The 23254-nt window shown below is 44.7% G+C and overlaps 1 protein-coding gene and 1 long non-coding RNA gene across 2 annotated transcripts in view; one reads left to right on the top strand and one right to left on the bottom strand.

Annotated features, from left to right (window-relative positions):
* Enpp6 (ectonucleotide pyrophosphatase/phosphodiesterase 6) overlaps positions 1-16153 on the top strand; it is a 96029-nt gene extending 79876 nt beyond the window's left edge. The window contains exons 7-8 of the mRNA XM_059244919.1: positions 10053-10176; positions 15499-16153. Coding sequence (XP_059100902.1) covers positions 10053-10176; positions 15499-15704 — 330 coding nt within the window. The 3' untranslated portion in view covers positions 15705-16153. The remainder of the gene's footprint in view (positions 1-10052; positions 10177-15498) is intronic.
* Positions 16154-16895: 742 nt separating this feature from the next.
* LOC131894366 (uncharacterized) lies at positions 16896-23137 on the bottom strand. Its single transcript, XR_009374899.1, has 3 exons — positions 22826-23137; positions 21604-21738; positions 16896-17619 (listed from the first exon to the last, which is right to left on the bottom strand). It is a non-coding gene; the product is annotated as an uncharacterized LOC131894366 (long non-coding RNA).
* Positions 23138-23254: the final 117 nt, after the last annotated feature.

Here is a 23254-nt window from a genome sequence, read left to right on the forward strand (position 1 = left end):
TGGCCAGTTCCTCTGGAAAAAAAACTGTGTGGATATTGTTTCCTTCTCTCAGGGGATGAGTGTAGCTGAAGTTTTCTCCAGTCCTGCCCAGCCCCATGGACCCCGCAGCTGCTTATAAAATAATCACTCAGAAGCTCATATTAATTAAAACTGCTCGGCCATTAGCTCAGGCTTCTTACTGACTAGCTCTTGCACTTAAACTCAGCCCATTTTTTTTAATCTATATGTCGCCACGTTTTCCGTGGCTTTACCTGTGTGCCATTACATGTTGCTCCCTGGATGGTGGGATGGCATCTCCTGACTCAGCCTTCCTCTTCCCAGAATTCTCCTTGTCCGCTTATCCCACCTATATTTCCTGCCTGGCTACTGGCCAGTCAGTGTTTTATTAAACCAGTGTACAAAAGCATTATCACACAGCAGATGAGATCACACTGGTTCGCAGAGCATCAGAACCCTGAGCGATTCAGCCTTCACTCATGCTCTTCTGGGATTTTCAGGCAGCCATATTGCCGCCTCCTTCTTCAGCAGGTGCTAGGCCAGAGAGCAGAGAAGACTGGGATGTCACCATGTCTGATGCCATCCAAGGGCACTCAATAGACACATCCAGTACTGCCAAATATCCCTGGCATGGGACAGTCAGGGACAACACAAGAAATGATTCAGGGAAGTTTCCACCAAACTCATGTCTGCTCTTGCATCCTGAGCCATTAAGCCCCTGGGCCTATCAAACTCCACAAATATTTGCTTAGTGCCCACTCATGCAATGAACTGTGTAACATGCTAACTCCACTGAGGAGCCACCGAGAGTCCCTAGCTGCCTGATGCAGCCGAGAGAGAGAGAGCCGAAAATCAGCTCAGCACGCAGGCCATAGGGGTCAACAAATGTGTTATTACAAATAGGTTACACATTCTAAAGAAGAGGTGAGAATGCCGTGAAAGACCATTTCTGGAGTGACAGGGTGGGAAGCTTTCTCTGAAAGGGGCCTTGAGCTGAAACCAAGCACAGTGTTCCTGGGCATGTAAATGGGATTCTCAGATCTGAAGGAATGGGGTGTAACCATAGTTCATGCAAAAAGGAGAGTTACAGAGTCAAGTCTTTGGTCCATCCTGGTAGAGAGACTTGTAATCCAGCTATGTGGTGGTGGTGGTGGGTGCTAATGCTTCGAGGCAGGAGGATTGCAAATACACCCCTTCCCTAGGCTACAGAGAGGAAGATCCTTCTTCAAAATAAAAAGAATAATGATGAAAGGGGGTTTGGAGGGATAGTTCAGCATACCTCCACTAGCTCAGTAGTAAAGCTAAGATCTAGTTGAATCCCCAGTACTGTAGCAAAGAAAAGAAAGAAAGAAAGAAAAACAGGTCTTCATTTATGTGTAGTTTCACAACAAAGGGAATCCTGTTGTAAGTATAAATATAAACAGGATTTCTTGTACTGATTCACTAACTAGAGATAATCTGTATTTTTAAATTTTTCTTAAACTAGTATACAGCGTAATGCATTTCATCATGGCATCTTCATCAGTATGTGTCATTAGACTTTGTTCACACCCTCCCTTCTGTCCCCTGATCTTTCCAGCTGGTTCCCATTCTCCCTCTGAATGTTTTCATGTCACATGTATTCCACCACCCTCCACCTTCTTAGAATTTGTTCTTCCTCTTGTGACCCTCTCTCTAGTTTCACAGCTGTCTTGGTTTCTTTTCTGTTGCTGTGATAAAACACTCTGATAAAAGCAACTTCAGGGAGAAAGGGTTTCTCTTAGCTCACAGTTACAGGGTATGATCCATTCTGGAGGAGAAGCCGAGGCTTCGGGAGTTTGAAGCATCCCGTCACGATGTCAGGAAGGGAATGATAAACACACACATGCTAGTGCTCAGCTCACACTTTACACTCTTAGGCAGTCTAGAATCCCGTGCCTAGGGAATGGGTACCATCCACAGTGGACAGGTCTTCCCATATCTACTAGTGTAATGAAGATAATCCCCCATAGGCATACTCAGAAGCCCATCTCCCAGGTGATTTCAGGTTGTGTTAAGACGACCTTTAAAACTAATTCTATCACAGTAACACACACACACACACACACACACACACACACACACACACACACAATACTAAATCTAGATTCTGCATCTGGTTTATTTCACTAAACGTGATTTCCAGTTCCATCCATTTTCTTACAGATGCAGAAATGATGAACTCATCTCATAAACCTTTAAATAGCAATACCACGCGTGAGGAGAAACTGTGAGAGTAACCCTCCTTTGTCTTGCCAGGGTCATTAAAAAGCGAAGTAAACCTCTAACTATGCACAAAAGAGGTTTTAATAACATCCTGGGACATGAAGTCATTTAACATTTTTCACATTGTAAATACATCAAGAACTTTTTGCTTTAAGATTTTCAGTCAACGACAGTGACAACTGTCTTGAATTAAGTCCTTCCTAGCAGACAAATTTCAGTCAGGCCCCATAAGCAGTCAACAGGATCCGGGGGTTGTCCTAACTCTCACAAAGTCCTTCCAGTTCTTCAAAGTCCAGCTGAAGCCCCTCTCTCCCTCGATACACTCAGTATCGTTCCTAATTGTCCTCATTTGGGACTTTCCTAAGACCGCAAATCCTTCTGCTGGGTACCAGTTTGCCTGCAGATTCTGGACTCTCTGGTCTCGAGTGGAGGTTCCTAGAGAATGAGTCTTTGATGAGGTCTTTTGACTTTGGCCTCTGCCCAGGAAGGATGTGTTCTGCAGTGTACTCTGGAGCCACAGTATGTGTGAGTAGATTGGACAGACAAATAAACACCTAGACTGTTGCATTGGTTCCTTATTCGAAGACTATTTGCTTTAAAGGTTGCTAAGCAATTACCAAGTAAAGGAAGGCTGAGTCAAGACTTCAACTCATTCTTAAGAGCTCTAGAAAGATGCCAACTGGGGAAGGCGGTGAAACTCTGAGCGACAATTCTAGCTTCAGTGAGCCCCAGATTGAACAGGACGTGCCAGCACACCCAGTCGGCAGCCCCCTTTCAAGGGCCGGTTTCTGTAGCCTGTCCTGGAAAAGTGTCTACCGAGCTGAAGAAAAGCAAGATGGCGCAAGAGCATGGAAAAGGACCGTGAAGCATGGTGCTTTGTGCTGCTCGTCCGGATCCCTGTGTCAGTTAAAACAGATGGGGCCAGCACAGGCCCGGGCATCTACAAGAGGCCAATATTTGTCCACAGAGGAAAGATTTGTTTTGAAGACTAGTAAAGGCTATGACATGCCAGGCTCAATTCTAAAGCCTCTGGCTGAACGGCAGTTAGGCCTCACTCCAAAATATTTGGGGAAATCAAGACAATCTGGGAAGCATGGCTTCTGAGTGATTATGGCAGCAAGCGTGGTATTGTCCAGGCCCAACTAATTGAGCTTCAGGAAGTCATGGGAAATGCTGGAACCGCTTGCTCTCCACAGTGACTGGGGTCACGTGGGGGAAACTGTCTGAGAGTGCAGGCCCCTCGCCCCCCCCGCCCCGCCCTGCCCCACCAATGATTCAACAAATGAGATCCCAGTAAAGAGGAAGAGCCATCATCCCTGGTCCACAGTACTCCTCTCCAACGCTTCACTCTAGCCGGCTTCTCCTGACCCCTGCTGACTGGGCTGACTGGCATTTCCCACGGCAAGGACCAAGCTGCGTGTGTGGCAAGAGATTCTCCAAGGTCAGGCCAAGGGACCAAGGCTGAGTAGTTACGTCCTGTTAAGACAGAAACAGAGCAACTGTTTGGACATCTCCTGGGAGCTGCACGTGGTGAACACATACCCAAGTTTAAGACCGCGGCTCCCCAGGGGCTCCTAGGGACCTGACCCAGGAAGACACCCTGCCAAACACTTTTAAAAAGCAGTGGCATGAAAGCTAAGCAGCTGGGGCTGTGTGGCCTTTCCTCGGATGCAAACAAATGCCTTTCCACCTTAGGGCACTGATAACAGCTCAAAGCAATAATTCCATGAACCAGCGAGGTTCCTGGGGGTATTGACAGGAGTGCTGATCACCTGTTACATAGCCCAGGTGACTTGAAGTGACACAAGGCAGCTGCATGTCTGGAAAGCCTACTCCAGTAAGAGTAAGGACTCACAAACACTGCATCTCTGGAGCTCCACAGATGACCCGAAGACGGCTGTACCCTGCAGCAATCTCCTCTGGCCCAGCAACCATCACCTGCCTCTGTAGGCAACCTCTGGCCTGGCAGCCATCACCTGCCTCTGTAAGCAACCGTAGAGAGGGCTTTCATGAATCTACCAATGCTCTGAACTTCTTAGCCTTGTAAGTGTAGGGAGCTTCCTGAGTCTCACGAGCCCCCCTGCTCTTCCCTCCAGGAAGAGATGCTTTGAGTTGGAAGCGATTGCTACAGAACACATGGATAATAGGAGAAGGCACAACGCCTTCTCAACCCTAGCACAGATCCAAGACTGTCAACACGCTGTGGCTCACGGGCATTTTCAGCAGTGCCTCCCATGACTGGGACGTTGTTGCTCTTCCTTCTCCTTCTGAGATGACACTACGTAACTGTAGTTTCCCTCTCTTTTAGGAAGAGGAAGGCTCCTGTGAAAAACATGACCTAGGAAAAGACGGCATGTTGAATTTTTATTATTGTTCTAATGCACCTTAAATGCTTCACATTTCGTTTATTTTCATTTAATTTCTAGAACGTCCTCCCTCCCCTGCACCAAGATTTTTGGGAATAACTTGAGGAGGAAAAGACTTATACTCTTAGTGGGTTTGTTAGTCTGCTTCCTGTTACTGTGACAAACTAACTGAGTTAATCAAAAGACAAAAAGATTTACTTTTGCTCATGGATCCATGATTGACCGATCCTGTTTGGAGCCAACACCTCCCACCATGGTGGGAGCACATGGCAGAGGAGACCCAGTCACCTTCTGGTCCTTGTGAAGCAAACAGAGAAGGAAGGGGCCAAGGTCCAAATATTACCTTCCAAGGCACTCTTCCAATGATCTAACTTCCTCTCCCCAGAGCCCAGCTCTTCAAGGTTGTGTCTCTTGCCCACGGTACCACTGGCTGGAGATCAAGCCTTTAACACACGGGCCTTTGGGGATACTCCAGATCCGAATCCAAATTTACAGCAGTGGTGGAAGAGGAAAAATGGTTAACACACAGCAACTGGTACTCCTCGGGCACCAGCCAAGGAGAACAGAGCCCAGGTAGAGAAAGCCGACGGCCCAGCTGTTCCACCGGATCCAAGCCAACTTTATCCTTGATTATGCCACCCCTGAAGCTTTGTGGCCTTTCTTGGAAGGTCTTCTCAAGTTGCACCCAGAGCCACAAGGAAAACACATGATCTGACCTTGGGATGGATGGCAGTGAGTAAAAACAATGCCTGTCTTCAGTAAATGGTGAATGATCATTCAGTGATGCCGGGTGAATGCCTTGCAGGGGTTTCCATGCTCCAATATGAGGAAGATGCACCCTGGTGCGCCCAGACCCACAGAAGGCAAGCATCCAAGAGGGGAACGTAGGACATGCCCAGGGCAGTCTATGCCCAGCCTGGCTTCTGAGCCGCCAGAATGCACAGTGAGTGCTCCCTTCTAACGTTGGCCACCACAGCTGTGGCCTCCGTGGGAAGAAAGACAAACAGGCATCAACCAGGAGGAGGACACAGGGAGGCCACACTACAGACCCCCCCCCCCCCCGCCAGAGAGCATCCATCCCAGTCACATGTCCACATCACGAGAAGTTATTACTCTGTGACTCAGGGCAGGATACGGAGGCCTCACATCTCTCTCTCTCTCAACTGCTGGCCCTCTGCCTCCTCAGGGGTATGTTTCCCTGAGACTCAGCAATCTGTTAGGAGAAATGGGAGCAAATGGGTGAGAACTGGACATCTTAAAGTACTCCAAAACCCCAATGGTGAGTAAAAGGAGCCAATAGAACAAGATTCCTGCTTGTGTGCAAACAGAAAATAACAAATCCACGCTTGCTCAGGCTGCTTCCTCCTTCTTCCCATCCTTCCTCATCCCCTCCCACCTCCACTCTTACTCCCAACCAGACATCTCTAGCTATTCTTTCAGTTCACTGCAGATTAACACCACGGAGTCCTCCATGGCAGAGTATAAAGCAACAGCCCCCAGCAAGGCCTGAACAAACCTCACCTACTGGTTCTGACTTGAACGCCACTTTTCCTTATTAATGCCAAGTTTGATTGAAACTAAGCCCTGGTCTGAAACTGCAACTCTTATAATTTTTCATCTGGCACCCCAAATTCAAGTCTAGCACATCATAGGGGTCTTGGTGGTAGGCTGGAAACGGAGTACATGCAGCAATGGAAGAAGCCAAGTCCAAATCCAAAACCCTCACCCATTTTTCCCAGGGTTCCCTTGTATAGTGCTGTCAAGTTCTAGATCCTTCCCGACCAGAATGTTGAATGGGAGCCTTCCTGTCAATTGTACCAGCCCATGTGCATGGCAGGGGCTTGGGAGGCGCCAGAAGTGCCGGGAAGACCATGCAATATGATGATCATTGAATTCTACACATAGTGTTAAATGCGGCGCCACCAACTTGCTCTGGTTTGCCCAGGGTGGGGGGTGGGGGGAGTCCAGTTTTAAAACTGAAATCTTGAATCTCTCAAGTCCCCGTGGCAGCACACTGGGATGGCTGGTGACCGTCCTGGGTTGCCACATCCCTAGGTGATCGTAGAAAGCCCTGTGACTGTGCACTCTGGCTGGCTGTCGCTTTCCTCTGGTCTTGTCCCATATGAGGTGAGCTGTGTAAAAAGCCCCTCAAATCTCAGAGCCTCCTTGGGGTCAGGCCTGGCACCAGCGATGTCCCCCAGGTCCTGTCATGGAGGAGGAGCTGTGGGATATCTGCTCCTCTTGATTCACTTCTCATTGCAGCCTCCTCATTGTGCCCCCCCTCCTGCAGCCATGTGCAACACAGACAGACAGACAGACAGATGGACAGATGGACGGACAGACAGACAGATGGACAGACACACACAGGGACACACACACACACACACACACACACACACACACACACACACACACATTTCTCACCTTTGGCCAGATCTAGGTGGCCTGGATACCTCCCCAGCATGTCACTAGATGGCACTGTGTGGCAGTCCATGGTAGGGGTCCGGATAGGGTCAGCTTCTCAATCAGCAGCCGGAAGACCCCCAAAGCTAGAATTTCCCTTCTCACTGCATGGTTCCATGTGTGTGCCGTGAGAAGAGGATGCAGGTACAATACTAAGATGCCAGAAGACATCATTTTAAAATTAAAGGTGTGTTTGCATATCACCTGGGCCACCTCTTTAGTTTAAAAGAATTAGTCCCTCCTTACATGACCAGTTCATTATTATTATTTATATCTGTAAAAATAGTTTTTTGGTTTTTTTCTCCCTTTCTGGGGTAACTTGTCACTTTAATAAACAACAGTGATTTATCTGTGATTGGACAATTCCCCAGTTACCTTAAAGACTAAGATTATCGTTGTATTTATTTGTGCAATGAGAAATGGTAGCCTTGTAGACTGTAGTTTTTAAGCTAGGCTGTCCATCTTCCCCTTGGCTATGGAGAACAGACATACCACAGGACCCATCACGAGTGAGATTTGAAGAATCAAATCGTTCCACCTAGGGCTTCCAGCCTTGCTGCCTTGAAGACAGAAAGTGGGAAAAGCAACAGATTAAGTTAGCTGATGAAGCTAAATTGGAATGTGTTGTGATCCTCACTACAGCCAGCTAAAAACCAAAAGACAAAAGGCAGTATGAAAAGCTAGCAGTGCAGTTAAAGTATGTCGGTGCAGAACTACAGGCTGCAGCTGGAGGAGGAGGAGGAGGACCGAGGCATGATGGAAAGCCCGGAAACAGAGAGTCTGTGAAAAAGTGTCCTTTAGAAAGCAGAAAAGCTCAGGAGCGATTTATGGGGTGAGAGAGGAGGAGTATGCAGTGTGCTATGGTTAAATAAGCAGAGAGACCTCAACCTCGCAGCCGGAATGCCTTGCCCCACAGCTAGTGGCATCTGGTGACCAGACCAGCCATTTGTTGAGCACCTACTGTGTGCCAAAGTACTTAACACATAGTCATCTCAGCCTCCCAAACTCCACAAGGTGAGCGTTGAGCATCCCTACATCCAGCAGGGAGAGTGAAGTTCAGAGATGTGACATAGCTTCGACTTGGTGCCAGAGAACTGGAGAGCAGAAAACTAACTCCACCTCCGTACTCAATCCAAGTCCAAACTCTCCTCTCTCTGCCCCATGTGGTGGGTAAAGACCCAGGACACGAGAAGACAGTTCATGGTCCGGTTTCACCAGGAGCGCTGTGGCTTCGGGTTGGTAGAATGTGTATGATGACTGACAGACAGACTTGAGTTCCAGTTCTGGCCCTACCTCCTACTAGCTGTGTGACGCTGAGACTTTCATTTAACCTCTCTGTGCCAAGAAAAGGTGGGATTGTCCACAGTAGGATGTTGTGATGATTGTAAACACCACGATCAGCCCTGGGTCTGCTGGATGACTCAGTAAATACACGATGCCAGTGTTAGCTTTGAGGCTCACCCTGGAAACGGCTGGCAATTGTGCTGTTCTGATTCTGCTCCTGCATTTGAGATACTTGGGATGCTGAATTCTGCTCATCAGGAAGATCACAGAACTGTCAAAAGCACATGGTCTGTCTACAACAAATGGCTAGGATTGTGTTTGACAGGCTGTGAGATGTTCGGGACCCACAAAAACTTTAAGCTCCTTTTCACCACAACTGGGCCTCTGGAGCCCAAGAAAATGTAGTCTAGAAAATGACAGGGAAATGGTGGCCCTGACACCCTTCCCCAGGTGGAGAGTAGTTGAGGGAAATGGAGATGCAGGAGGCCTGGGGAGGAGGACTTTGGGAGCCATCTTCAAATGGCTAAATAGAGGGAGCAGAGGAGAATGAGTGTGATGGAGTCCCTGAGCGTGGAACTGGAACAAGACTGTTGTGTGTGTGTTGTGGAAGGGGCACTGGAGGGGCTATGGGAGACCTTGGGGTCCTGGTTGCTTCGCTACAAAATGAGGTGACTCTATACACCTCATATTTTCCAACAACCCTTCAACATCTCAGTACCTGAACATTCAATTTTATCCCCACACTAATGCATAGAGTTAGAACAAATATCACAGGCTAAGGAGTCCAGTCCTGTGAGACTCCACTCACTTACCAGGCACAAGCCCTGGGTCCCCAAGCTACCAACACTTATGCCTGATTTGGCTAGGGTTCTCACCATCTGACTTCAGTTCATTAGAATGGATCCTAAGACTCGGGGAAGTGCTGCATTTGTGATTATAATTTTGTTATGAAGGACACAACTTGAGAACAGCCAAGTAGACACATATGGGTGAGAAGTGAAGGGCACACAGCTTTTATTCCTTGGAAGGTGTCTGAATCATGCTTGGCAGGGTTGAATCTGGGATGTCATTTTGGGGAGATGAGATATTGTATTGGTTATATGACAGGACTCAAAGCCAGCAACCTCACTCTCTCCAGTGGTTGGGAAACATGCAAACTTTCTAATCCGGAGGTTTGTTCCTTAGGTAACTGCCCCCTCCTGAGGCTACCTAGTCCCCCAGTCCAGTGGACATCTCTGCATAGACCCTGGTATGGGAGGAAGGGGCTCCTTAGGGATAACAAAACCCCCTCTTATCATCCAGGAAATTCCAAGGGTTTTAGGAGCTCTCTGGTAGGAACCCGGGATAAAGACAAATTGGCTTTTAGACCACAGACACGTTCTAACATCCCTTCTATCTCTTACATGCTGTATTTAGTGGTCCCAAACCTCATTACACAATGTGATTCATCTCTGGGTAAGAAAATACCTTCTTAGCCAGAGATGTTCAGGAATTTAAGAGGCTGCTGCTAAGGGTTGGAGCTACCTGAGGTAAAAAGTGGTCTAGCTGAAGCTGGCTCAGGTAGGAAGAGGTCTAGCTGAAGCTGGATGACCCCAGTCTCAGGGATACTGATGAGGAAATCTCCACACTGGGATCCGTTTGCCCACTGGTTGCAATTGTCCAGGAACAACATACTATCACCGCCTTTCTTGATTTCAGAATCGAGAGGTGCTTCCGTTCTGGATGAACAGCACTGGCAAGAAGGGAGGCTGGCAGCGTGGATGGCATGGATACGACAACGAACTCATGGACATGAGAGGCATCTTCCTGGCCTTCGGACCTGGTAGGCAAGGGGATGACGGCACACTCGTAGGCAGCGTTCCAAGGAAGCAGCTCTAACAGGGACTAACCACACTCGTACAAAGCTGGAGCAGTTCCTTTATGGACCCTCTTTATGGGCCAAGCTAAGCAAATCCAGCCGCTCTCCATGAAGCATCTTTGGCGGGCTTCCTTGCAGATTCTTTTTTGGTTTGGCAATTGTGGCCAAATACTTTTCCTTGTAAATTTTAAATCCTGAGTGTAGTGCCGAAAATGTGTTCCACATGTCTATGATTCATTTTTTACTTAATTCATCAAGACGTTATTTTACAGCTGTCTGATGTCCAAAAAGGCTTATCAAACACCAGTTTGCTGACAGCTGTGAGTCTCAAGGTTGACGCTATTGCTTCCTGGACTCTGGCTCTTAAATAGCCCTGCTTTGTCTAGAATATCCACCCCTGTGGGGTCCATTTAGAGTCCAACTATAAACTAGGATGTATTTAAGAGCGGGCTCAGAAATGACCTTGAGATTGACTCTGAGAATGAGCCAGAATGACGAGAGATATTTATAAAAGTAAATTTGCTGGTCTTTCCTTGGTCAGATTATATTCCAAAGGTCTGGAAGAAAGGACAGATGAAGAGAGTCTCTTTGGTCACTTGACTTAACTGATAGGGCACTGTGAATCTGCACATTGGAAAATTTTACCAAGTAGTCTACTGAGCACACTGCTAGAAACATAGCATCCAAGAGAGACATCAAGGGGTGAGAGAGAAAAGGGTAGTCACTCACTCCAAGGACTTTCAGGCATCAGGTGACCAGTTCACAGCTGTCCTTTCCACTACTGTCCAGTCCTTTATTAAACATTCTCCCCCTGATATCTGTATTCCAAAGGCATATTTCTGCTTCCGCTCAAGAAAGTCCACCTTTTCATTTCCAATTGTATGTTCTCTACCTGTGAGCTCTGCTCCTCTCATCCGAGGAGCAAGTGAGACCGGCCATGTCAATTCACTCTTTGTGCTTTGTCTGTCTCAGTTTACCCTACCTACCACAAAAGTGCAGTTGAGAGCCTGAGCTTGGCTGAAAAACAGTAGTGGTGAGCCGCAGTTAACCCCACATAGGATTCTCACATCCCAAAGTCAGCATCAGAATCAGTGACAGCAAACATGTGTTGAGCACTGGCTGAGTTCCTAACACAGGTCCAAGGGACCAGAGGACGTCTGAGTGCGGGGCCATTGGCCAGTGAAAGTTAGGAGAGCTCCCTGTTGGCCAAGCCCAGGCCTTGCAGAGCTTCGGTGCAAGAGGAATTAAGAATGGAGCTTTTAGGACTATGTTGAGGTCTGTTGTAGATCAGAAAGAAGACATTCCAAGGTCATGGCCTTCATTTGGGAGGACGTCAATCATCAGGATTTTCAGTCAAAAAACATCAGCACTTTCTTTCCCAGAAGAGGGAAGAAAGGTCAAGAATTCTGAACAGTTGTCTGTTGGACTGTGTATGAGCAAGTCTCGTGTGTGTTTTAAACCATAAGCCAATCCAGCCCCGCATCAAAAGTTCTAAATGAAATACCCAGCACTGCGCTAACGTAGAGTTAAATTCACCAGGGATGTTTTGTCCATTAACAGAAGCCTCTGTCATCAGCTCCTTTCCAACGGAAAGCCCTCGGCATTTTACAGACAGAAAGACAACCCCTGATGAAAATGGACCGGGCTAATTGTGAAATGTTTCCTTGAGAGCCTCTCACAAACCGTCACGTTATTCCAGGCTCCAATTCTCATGAAAGATTAAACAGCTTTACACACCGATTGTTTACTCAGAAGAAAATTTAAGAGCCAGCCCTTTAATAGCTATCTAGCTGCACTTGCAGATAAAGGTGCATACTTCCTGCTTCGTCGTGCTTCTCACTTAGGGAGGAGGGCTGGGCATCATTGCGGCTGCCCAGATACCAGCCTTCCAAGCCTGTGGTATTGTATTCCCCCAAATATTGTGCATGCTAATAAACTTATCTGGGTCAGAGACAGAGCAGCCACAATATTAAACATAAAGGATAGGCAGTGGTAGCACACGCCTTTAATCCTAGCATTCCAGAGGCAGAAATCCATGTGTTCAAAGATACAGACTGGCATGGTGACTCATCACACCTTTAATCCCAGAAAGCAAGCCTTTAATCCCAGGGAGTGGTGGTAGAAAGCAGAAAGGTATATAAGGTGTGAGGACCAGAAACTAGAAGCATTTGGCTGGTTAAGCATTCAGGCTTTTGGGCAACACAGATCAGCTGAGAAGTTGGCCAGATTCATGCTACACAAGCCAGTGAGTCTGGCCAGCAGAGAGAAAGGAAAGTAATTCCGAAAATAGCCTCTATATGGTTAATCCCATTTTCTAATTTCAACTGACTACCTAATCTGGTTCTGGAGAACTCTGTATTCAGTAGGAGATGGCAGGGACAGGAATCAGCGAGTGGTCACAAGCCAGGAAACCTCTCTCAGAGCTACGGCCAATGGTGGAAGGTGGTGGGGCACAGCGTGAGCCTACAGGGCCTTCTCTTTTCAATAGATGAATTTTAATACCCAAAGCCCATGTGTAAGCTTGTGGGAATAACTTAGATCCAGATCTGAGTTCAGAATGGCATCTTGAGCTAGTGGGACTTGGTGGAAGCCTTCCAAATCAGACTAGGTATTGTTCATCTCCTGGGGAGTTTTCTAAAAGTTTGCATTCTTTTTACTTGAGCTCAGAATTCCATGCCTTGAGAACAGAAAGCTGTGAACTAGATCAGAGAGAGGTCTGTGTCCTCCTTCTGGACAGGCACAGGCATGGGACACAATTTTGTGTTTTCGGTCTCACTTCAAATATGAGCATCCTCTCTAGGATGTGTGTCAGAACTTCATCTCCACTGTTTTTTTTTTCTCTCTCTCTTTGAAACTCAGATTTTTGAAAGGTCAGAGAAGGACACCTTGCACCACCCCACCGCCAGATGATGATTTGGCCTCATGTGATGAGCGGTGTGACAGTCACATCCAGGTCACATGGCAAGTCAGGAGCACAGGGCAAAGTTGCAATCATAACCCTTAGACAGTCTTTCCATTGATCCCTTTGGTTGTGGTGGGTTCATGTGATGGTACTATGTCACCACCACCCTCATCCAATTACATAATTTGCCTTGACATTGAGAGACCCCTCCTTTGTATTTTCCCATGTAGCCATGTTCTCATTTTTTTAAAACTAGTTTTTTTATACTTTAAAGCAATTCCAGACCCTTGTTCTCCTTCCCTCATATGAAAATGAGCCCTCTAAGCCATTTATAAGGTGAATATTTTCAACCCTAATTTTTCTTGATGCCATTTATTAATAATAATGATTGTTGTGTCTGGCACTATGATTTAAGTGCCATTTCCCATGCCCTGTAAAGGGCTGGTGCCTCCTCACACCGAATTCAACTTTAATTCTCCAAAGTTGAACTCAGTGAAAACCCATTTCTTGAAAAGCTGCTCTAGATCTCACACACTGGGTGCCAGGGGCATCTGTCTCTAACTTTCTTCCATAATTACAGTTCCAGGGAGAGAATGGGTGTCCGTACTGTGCTTCCAGAAGATACTTTCTCATGCTTTGCTTGCGTCTTTTAAAATTAAGTATATCTGATCATTTTAGCAGAACACGTGAACTGATGGTTTTCTGAGATGGAGAGCCTGACTTGCCACCTCTCAAGCTCCCTGTCCCTTCTTTAAACCTTCAAGATGGACATTAAAAGCACAGGCCTCTGCTGATGGATCAAAACTCATCTCTGAACTCAGCCTTAACGTTGCTTGGGATATTTTGCTAGATATTTTGTTTGGGGCCTAAAAACAAAAATTGCTTGTTCATGTTGTATTCAGATTGTCACTGTCTAAATCAGTGGTTTTCAACCTATGGGTCACGACCCCTTTGGGGGTCAAATGACCCTTTCACAGGGGTCACTGAGGACCATAGGAAAACTCATAGGAAAAAATCATGTTTACATTATGATTCATAACAGTAGCAAAATTACAGTTATAAAGTAGCAAAAAAAATAGTAATGTTATGGTCCAGGGTCACCACAACATGAGGGACTGTATTAAAGAGTGGCAGCATTAGGAAGGTTGAGAACCACTGGTCTAAAGGAAAAGGGCTCCATATTCATTTTCTGTCCCACAAGGAAGTAACAGGCATACTGGTCCAACTGGTTAGAGAGCCAGCTGGAGAAAGGACTGTGCATGACCAGCCTCTGATTTACACACCTGTGTCTAATGCCCTCAGCTGGCACAGGATCTGGGTAGAGGGACAATGCCATGACCCCCATAGGTCACTTGAGGTCTTCCCTGGAATCTCAACTCCGATACCAATTTGCTCATTTTCCCTATAGCTAATTTATTTCATCTGTTCCCGAAAGGCTCCCAAGCAACGTTCAGTTAATTCTCTAAATATATTGAGAACAATGTTGCCATTGCTGGTGAGTTAGTTACCAGTCGCTAGGAGACTATACAGCTTCACGGGCCACATAGAACTGTGACTTTGGTATGGCTGTGAGAGAGAGACGTTCTCAGGTTTTGGTGGCTGCTCTGGAAAGCACCCTAGGTATTACCCCTAGCTCGCTAGAAGTTCTAGAAGATATCCATGACGTTTTCAAAGAGCCCAGCAAAATAGTCTACCTTCTTTGACCACACTGGCTCCCCAGTGCTCTAGAGAAGTGGAGCAGCTTAGCTGGCCTGTCTGCCTCTGCAGGAATGCTCCATTGCAACAGAGGCACAGGGAGCTTAGGCACAAAGAAGTCGGTCTGCTAACTTGTCTTTGAAGAGTCTCATCTCCATGTCCCGTAGAAGGATATAGACGGACTTTTCTTTGGGCCAACCAGCTCCCAAATCATTAATTATGAAAGCTCAGCCTTAGCTTAGGCTTGTCCCACTAGCTCTTTTAAATTAACCCATACTTTTATTAATCTAAATCTACCATGTGACTTTTACCTCTATCCCACTTGTTCTGCATCTCAATAGCATCTCCTATGTGCCTCAATTCCTCCTCCTCTTCCTCTCTCTCCCCAGAAACCCCACCTATCCTCCCTGCCTAGCTATTGGTCATTTATGTAGCTCTTTGTTAAACCAATCAGAAGGCTCCTTAGGCAGAGACACATCTTTATAGTAAACAAATAATCTGAAACAGGTTTGTTCCTTCACAACCTATAGCTGTCCACATTTATAATCCTCATTCATAAATCACTTAGCCACAGGCACTGATGGAGCTGACTTTCCCAGAGCCTGAGCAGAACTTCTCCGTCTTCGAGTCAACCTTCCTTTTCTGAGTGACCAATCCTGACTGTCTGCTTGTCCGTTTTTGCCTTTTAGATTTCAAGTCCAACTTCAGAGCTGCTCCAATCAGATCGGTGGACGTCTACAACATTATGTGCAACGTATCAGGCATCACCCCACTGCCCAACAATGGGTCCTGGTCCAGGGTGGTATGCATGCTGAAGGATCAGACCAGCTCAGCTCCATCTCCCCCACTGAACCACTGTGCCCTGGTCTTGATTCTTCTCTTATACTTTGCATAATTGGTCATATGGCTCATTCCAAAGCACTGTTGCAGTAAGGCCTGCCTCCAACATGGGACAGTTTTCATTTTCTTTACAAATAATAGCTTTATTAACACAATCAAGGCCATTGAAGTTGTAAACATATTATTCTTGGATGATTATATACATAAAGTCCCTTCTTTTAAAAAATCTTTTTAAACTCTGTTTTACCTAAAAGTTTGACATTTTGTTCTTTTCATTCACTTCACTACACAAGTTTTCTCCTTAGCACATCCTTACTGAGGATGAACAGTGTGAGCAGTGGTCTGTCCCAGTAACAGCCAGTCATCAAATGGATATCCTGGAGTCATCCTGGGTCCCTCTCATCCTGCCTTGCCCTGTCAATCAGGCCCTCTGTGTCCTGTTCACATTTAAAGGCTCATACTTGGGATCTGCAGCCATAATTCTGCACTGCCTTTTCTGTTCTGGAAAGAGGAGGTCTAGTCACAGGAAAGCAACACCTGCTGTCTGTTTCTGTCCCGGTGCATGGCGTTTTTAAGAACACGGTCTCAGAAAGCACATAGGCCAGTAGAGATCACCAACCAACCAATTAAAGTAGCAAAAACAACTAAACTCACAGAACTGACGGAAGCCGTGATTTCCTCTCTCAAAGTCTGAGAAGACAAACAGCTTCTCAATTTCATTGAGTGCTACATTGTAGGGTCCATGAGGCTTACTACACAATGTCTCAAGGTCTAAAGCCTCGTGAACCACAGGCCCTGAACATTGATGTGTACTGATCATCTGCCTACCTGATTCATCTGCCTATGACCTCTTACTTCCTCCAGACACTGCCACTCTTTCGCTCTTGAGTCAGGGTGCAAGGCAGGTAAATACCTGATATTGTCAGTATAGGCTTAGAAAGGAAGAAATGTCTCAGCAATAATAATACGAACATTAGAAATCTTAACTCGTTGCTAGGAATGATGATATATCAAATGCAAGTTTTATATTTCAGGAGTCCAGAAGAGGACTATAAAAAGAGTTGATTGTATTTTTAAACAATTAGAGGCATGTGCATGTGCACATGCGTGCACATACATACACACACACACACACACACACACACACAGACCTCTATATATGATGGTTAGACTTAGGTTTTTTTATACTTTTTTTATGGTGAGGAAGCAAGACACATTCAATAGAATGCAATCTGAATTTTGAACTTGAACATTTCCTCAGCTTAGTATGATGCAACGTGACACTGTCTCACGAGGCTGGCCAGAAGCAGCAACCAGCCACAGCTCCCAACCAGCCACATGACCCTGGGTGTAAACACATAATATCCTAGAGCATCGTGTGCTGCTAAACTATGAGGTTTTATAGGATGGTGCATTAAATTCATTTTGACTAAATAATATTTCCAGTCTATGACGGGTTTATTGGGATGTGACCCCATCATAAGTTGAGGAGCTTGTGAATCTTGTTGCTTTGCATTCGAAATGAGTTGGCACTAAATGAGTCACTAGCAGTGACACTGTGTTGGGAAAAGATAAAACATCCGCTCTCAGGAGGAGGAAGCTTTTGTTTGGTGCTTTCCTTGACAAAAACAGCTCTCCACAGCACCCGGGTTTGGTAAAGATGGGCTTGCCACAGTGCCTTGAGTCAAGAGAGCAAAAGATCACTGCTTAAAAATGTCGAGTTTAGCCTCACAAAAGATTTCTAAGGATTTATGTAATGCGTTTTTTTTAAAGCTCCAACAAGCCATGGAATCAACTGGAAAGGAGGCGAATCAGCCTTTGTTGTGTGGTTGAAAGCAAATTAGTACTTTCAGAACACTGCTATGAGCTGTGGACACAGACATCCATTGTTCAAAGTTTTCTTTTCCCCTCAAGAATGGTGTTTTGTTGAATTCCAGGAAGCTGGCTTGACTTCCTCTTCAGAAGGATTTCTGAGAGACATTCAAGTGATGAAATTAAAAGTGAATCATTAAAATCAAGAGGGGATAATAAGATTGCACACACTATTGCATTTTTCTTTCTTGGTCTGTTCTGTTCTCTCCACTCACCCTTAAGAACCCTTTAAGTTGTATAACAGAAGTTCAGATCTCTGTCTGATAAAGTATAATTTCTCAATAAGTAATGTTGAATAAATGAATGAGATACCAAAGGAATCTTGAGTAGAGGTCAATAATAAAATTGAGGAAAAACATCTTTTGCCTAAAACTAACGCATTCATTCTGATGACATAATTAGTTGGCTGAAATTCCCTTCCTTTTAGTTTTACTTTAAAGTCTAATTATTTTCCCCAGTTAAAAATCTCCCACCCACTATTAACCCTGCTTAGCCTCTGATGAGATACAGTATGTTCATGGTGCTATGGTTGTACACTTCATTTTCTCTAAATGTGATGTGTTCTATAAAGTAAGATGTGCTGGGAATATGCACACGCATCCTTCCTCCTGAAGTTTTCTGAGACTTTACTGCTAACCCCAGGAGGGGGATAACTGAGTGGACCTACCACAGAGAAATGAAAGGGATGTTCTTTAAATTAAAGATGAGACTAAGGGATACTTTCTCTGCCCATGTGCCTCATCTCCAGAATCCAATTTAATTAAGTTCTAAAGACCTAACCATAAACTACAATAGGTCCAGGGAATTCTTGCAAGCCTAGAAGAGTCTTAAATTATAAAGGCCCAATTCTCTTCACTTTTTGGAAATCCATATCAGATCTGAGTTCAGCCATAGATAGTACCTTGCAAACCCTTCCAGAGTAAAAGGGATAGGGCCTCAGACAACACTTGTAAGTCATAATAATGAAAGTTTGGGCTTGCTCCAAGGAGACGTGGGTTTTGACTCAATCCTGGGATATCTGAATCCCCGGAGAGCTATTTCATAATTAGCCAGTTTCTCCGGGGATCATCAGCTGACATTGGCCACTGACCAAGCCCATTTGGGTCAGGCTTCTATCCCTCCAAAACCAAAGTGGGAGGCGGGGTCTGAAAACTCTTGGGGAGGAAGAAACTTGTGGAGGAAAGAGCAATAGCAAAGTCAGCTTCTGAACGCCCTTCCTTATGGTTCTAAGAATCCCAATGGTGCTATCAAACCAACTTGGACGTTGTTCAAGATGCACAGCTCTTTTGTGGAATTGTCTAACTGTTTCGAGTTTGTGTAAATGTCAAGAGATTTCCAAGTGTGATTTGTATTTTACCTTTTAAAGCAACTTGTGATGGACCAAAGTCAGCTACTATAAAATTTTTGCTACAGAAAAGGAGGGTATAATCAATGCCCACTGGTTATTAAACATTTAAAACTTGGTCTCAAGTTTACACTAAGGAGAATATGTGTTGCTTAGAAATCATAAAATAGCACCTAGTACAGTGCCTTAAATGTTTATGTTTTGAATGAAAAATAATAAATGTCAACAGGGAGACTTAAACTTCTGATATTCTCTCTCTCTTTCTCTCTTGTCTGTGGTTGTGCCAGTTAAACGAATTTTCCACATTTGGCTTGTTGTCTCTCCTTGTTTCCCAGTTGACAATGTCATTACACCATAGTTCATGGGCTAAATGTATTCTATCACAGGTTCATAATTTAGATGGGAGAGAGGAAGGAAGTGAAGGAGGGAGGGAGGAAGGAAGGAGGAGAAGGAGGGAGGGAGGGGAGGGAGGAAAGGAGGGAGGGAGAAGGGAGGAAGGGAGGGAAGAAATGGAGGGAGGAAGGGAAGGAAGAAGGAAGGGAGGGAGGAAGGAATGGAGGGAGGAAGGGAAAGAGGAAGGAAGGGAAGGAGGGAGGGAGGAAGGAAGGGAGGAAAGGGGAAAGGGAGGGTGAGAAGGGAGAGAAGGAGGGATGTGGGTAGGGGACTCAATTTAAAATGCATTCAGCATATTAATTTTTCTTTTAAAATGTAATATTTTATTAATTTTTTGAGTATTTCATATAATCATACAATGTACTTTAATTCTAATCACCTCCTACTCTGGCTCAACTCCTCCCAGATCCACCCCCACCCCCCCTCCTCTCCAAACTTCATGCTCTCTTTTTTCATTTCCTTTTGTACCCGCCGAGTACAATTGTGCCGCCCACATACTCATGAGTGCGGACCATCCACTGGAGGATGGTTCACTTATCACTAGGGGTCACATCTTGGAAAAAAACTGACTCTCCCTCCCCTAGAAGCCAACTGCTCCTCAGCTAGGGGTGGGGACTTGTGAGCCCTCTCCTTTCCACAGAATCCTAACTTTTAAAAACATAGTATCTTTATTGAGTCTGAATTCACTTACTGTACCACTCATCTGTTTGAAGTGCACAATGAATTAGCTTCATAGAACAACTCGTTTTGTTACCACAGCTCCACACCCATTAGTGATTAGCATCCATTCCTTTCCCTCTTCCTGTTTTGGTTAAGGTTTCTATCGTTGTGATAAAACACCTTGAGCAAAAGCAACTTGAGGAGGAGAAAGTTTATTTAATTTTATACTTTCAACTAATAGTCCATCACTGGGGGAAGCAGAGCAGGAAGGGGATCAGGAAGGGGATGCTGCTTACTGGCTTGCTCACCCTGCTTTCTTACACGTCTCAGAACCACTTGCCCAGGGGTGACTACATCACAATGGGCTGAGCCCTCCCACATAACTCATTAATCACGAAAATGCCCAAGGAACTTGCCTATAGGCCAGTCTTACTGAGGAATTTACTGAAGATAGAGTCATTTTGAAAGGGATCCCCTTCAAAATGACTCTATCTTCAGTTGACACAAAGATACCAACATATTGTCAAACACTAAAGCATTGCGTCAACAGCTTCGTTACTTTGGGATGTTTTATAAACAGACTTTTGTGGATAGCTTCTTTCACTAAACATAATGTTTTAAAGATTATGGACTGAATCCATACTTTATCATTCATAAATAACATCCCATTGTGTGGATAAGTACTATTTTATTTATTTATGTATCCATTGACCAGCATGTTATTTTTCCTCCCTGTTTAGATACAAACAACACTGTTTTGAATATTCATATACATGTTTGGTGTTCATATATTTCATTACCCCATGAATATACCTAATGTTATATGGCAACTTTATGTTAAACTTCTGAGGAACTGCCACATAGTTTTCTGAATTGACTTCTTTATTTCACATTCCCACCAATAATCTATGACTTTCTCTGCACCCTGGCTGGCACTTGTAATTACCAGTCTTTTAAGATTATAGACATCTTAATGAGTGAGCCATCTCATTGTGCTTATATTTGTGCTTCCCAAATGATGCAACATCATATTTTTATGTGCCCATTAGAAAAATGTCTACTCAAATCTTGTGCTCATTTTTTCCATTGAATTATCTTTTTCTGTATTGAGCAGCAAGCATAACTGATATATTCTGCATACTAATTTCATATCAGATATTGTTTATAAGCCCTTGTTCTTCTATTCTGGGGCTCACACAGTCTTGATGGCATCCCTTGCAGCACACATGTTTTTAGCTTTTGATGAAATTCAGCTTTAGTCAGCTGTGCTTTTTGTGTGTGTCATACCTAAGAAGGCTTTGCTCAATCTAAGACCATGAAGATTTCCTCTTTAAATTCTTCTGTGAGTGTTTAGTTTTAACTATGACGTTCAGGTCTAAAATTTATCTTTAGTTCATATATATATATATATATATATATATATATATATATATATATATATGATGGTGAGAAAGGAGCATAACCTCATTCTCTGTTTGGATACCCACTTCTCCATTTCTTTACTGCAAAGCAGATCTACTTTTTTAGAGAAATGTTACAATGATTCTTTCTATTGAACAAAAATATGTATTCTTTTTTAAATATCCGAATAACTCCAGAAGTTTGTTTTTTTTCTATTTCTACATGTCCAACTACACAGTACACAACCATTAAATAAATTCCCCATAAACTTGAGGAGAGATACCTTCTGTAGAAAGTGAGCATTGGATGATCTTGAAATCAGGCACATCCATTGGAAGAAAGTTGGGACAAACAAGTCAAAAGAGTTGACACCATCTTCTAGCTGTCTTAGGATGGGAGGCGCCATCTCAGTCACAATCTAGAATGAGTCGAAAATCCATCTCTATCCAATTGTACCATTCAAATGTACCCAATACTTCCCAGAGTACACTTACAGTTTCATAAAAAAAAAAAAATCAGTAAGCCCTACATGTCTCTTGTCTCTAACACTCCCAGAGGCTTTCCTTCACCAATGTGCAATGGCCTCTTTTCCATTTCCCAAGGACCTTTAAGGCCCCAGCTCCCACACCTCTCTTCTGTCAAGAGGCTTTCTAACATGCAATTGAGACCAGGCCATTGCCCTGCTCTTACTCCTCAATGGCTTCCCACTGTCTTAAGTCAACACTTTTAGTGTGGTTTATCTGTGTTTATCACTGCTGTATCAGTGAGTAGATATGAAATTCACTTGCTTTTTATTGCACTTTCCACTCACTTTAATCTGCCCCTCCAACTCACCCTTACCATACTTTATAAAGCCTCAGACTCTATTTGAATCTAATCTCCCACATCTTCATACAGCCCCACTCTATATTTCTTCACTTTTCCCCTTTAGTAACGAAAAGTGTTACACCTCACAACTATCTTTATTTCTATTTCCTCATATTCATTTACACAATAAATTTGTCAACAATACATTTTCCTTTTCTATCACAACAGATTATAGTTTCCTTGGGAACAGAAATCTCTCTCATTTTCTTTTTCTCTCAGTGTTTAGAATTTCAGGGTTCAAGGCACCCTAATCAAATCATTGCCATCTCCACCCTGAAATAGACACAGGCATGGAATTCATTGAAATAGACACAGGGTTCAGCAGATTCAGGGAGAAAAACCATGTTTCTTCCAATAAGCCTGATAGATAATGGAGAATATAGCTTTTAATGCATTCCATTTAATCACACACAGTTGCCAACAAAGGCTCATAGAGGAGCAGAGCTTAGTATACACAGGTCTTGTGGAGATGAAGGGGAGTCTCAAATTCACCAATAGCATAAGTCATTTCTAAGCATGGGGGTGGTGCATGGGTGCCAAGAAGAGAAGTCAGATGATTTAGAACTGTATCACATTCCTATAAATGGAAAGTGGAACATCTTTAATCATAAAAATGTGGCCACAGTACATATTCCTACCTGGTACAAGGTCAAGAAGTAGCTTCCGTCACTGTATGAGTTATTTTCTTCATCATTGTGACAAATTATCTTCCAGGAATAAATGAAGGCACCTTGGCATGGAAGGCATGCTCATGGGTGGGGAGGGCCTCTGTTCAGTGTTGGCTGTGTGGTAAGGCAGCTGGTCATCCAACGGTAGGCAGCAGAGAACAGCACCAGCAGCCAGGCTTGGCTATGTCCCTCAAAGGCTTGCCCCACAGTGACTCACTTCTGCCGACTAGGCAACATTCCCAAAGGTTTTGGGATGTCTTCAAAGAGCTCCACCTGCTGTGAGCCAAGTGTTTAAACCCGTGACTCTGCGGGAGACTTCACATTGAAATCCTAATTGTCGCCGGGCGGTGGTGGCGCACGCCTTTAAACCCAGCACTCGGGAGGCAGAGCCAGGCGGAT

This window comes from Peromyscus eremicus, chromosome 17, assembly GCF_949786415.1.
Source record: "Peromyscus eremicus chromosome 17, PerEre_H2_v1, whole genome shotgun sequence".
NCBI lineage: Eukaryota > Metazoa > Chordata > Mammalia > Rodentia > Cricetidae > Peromyscus > Peromyscus eremicus.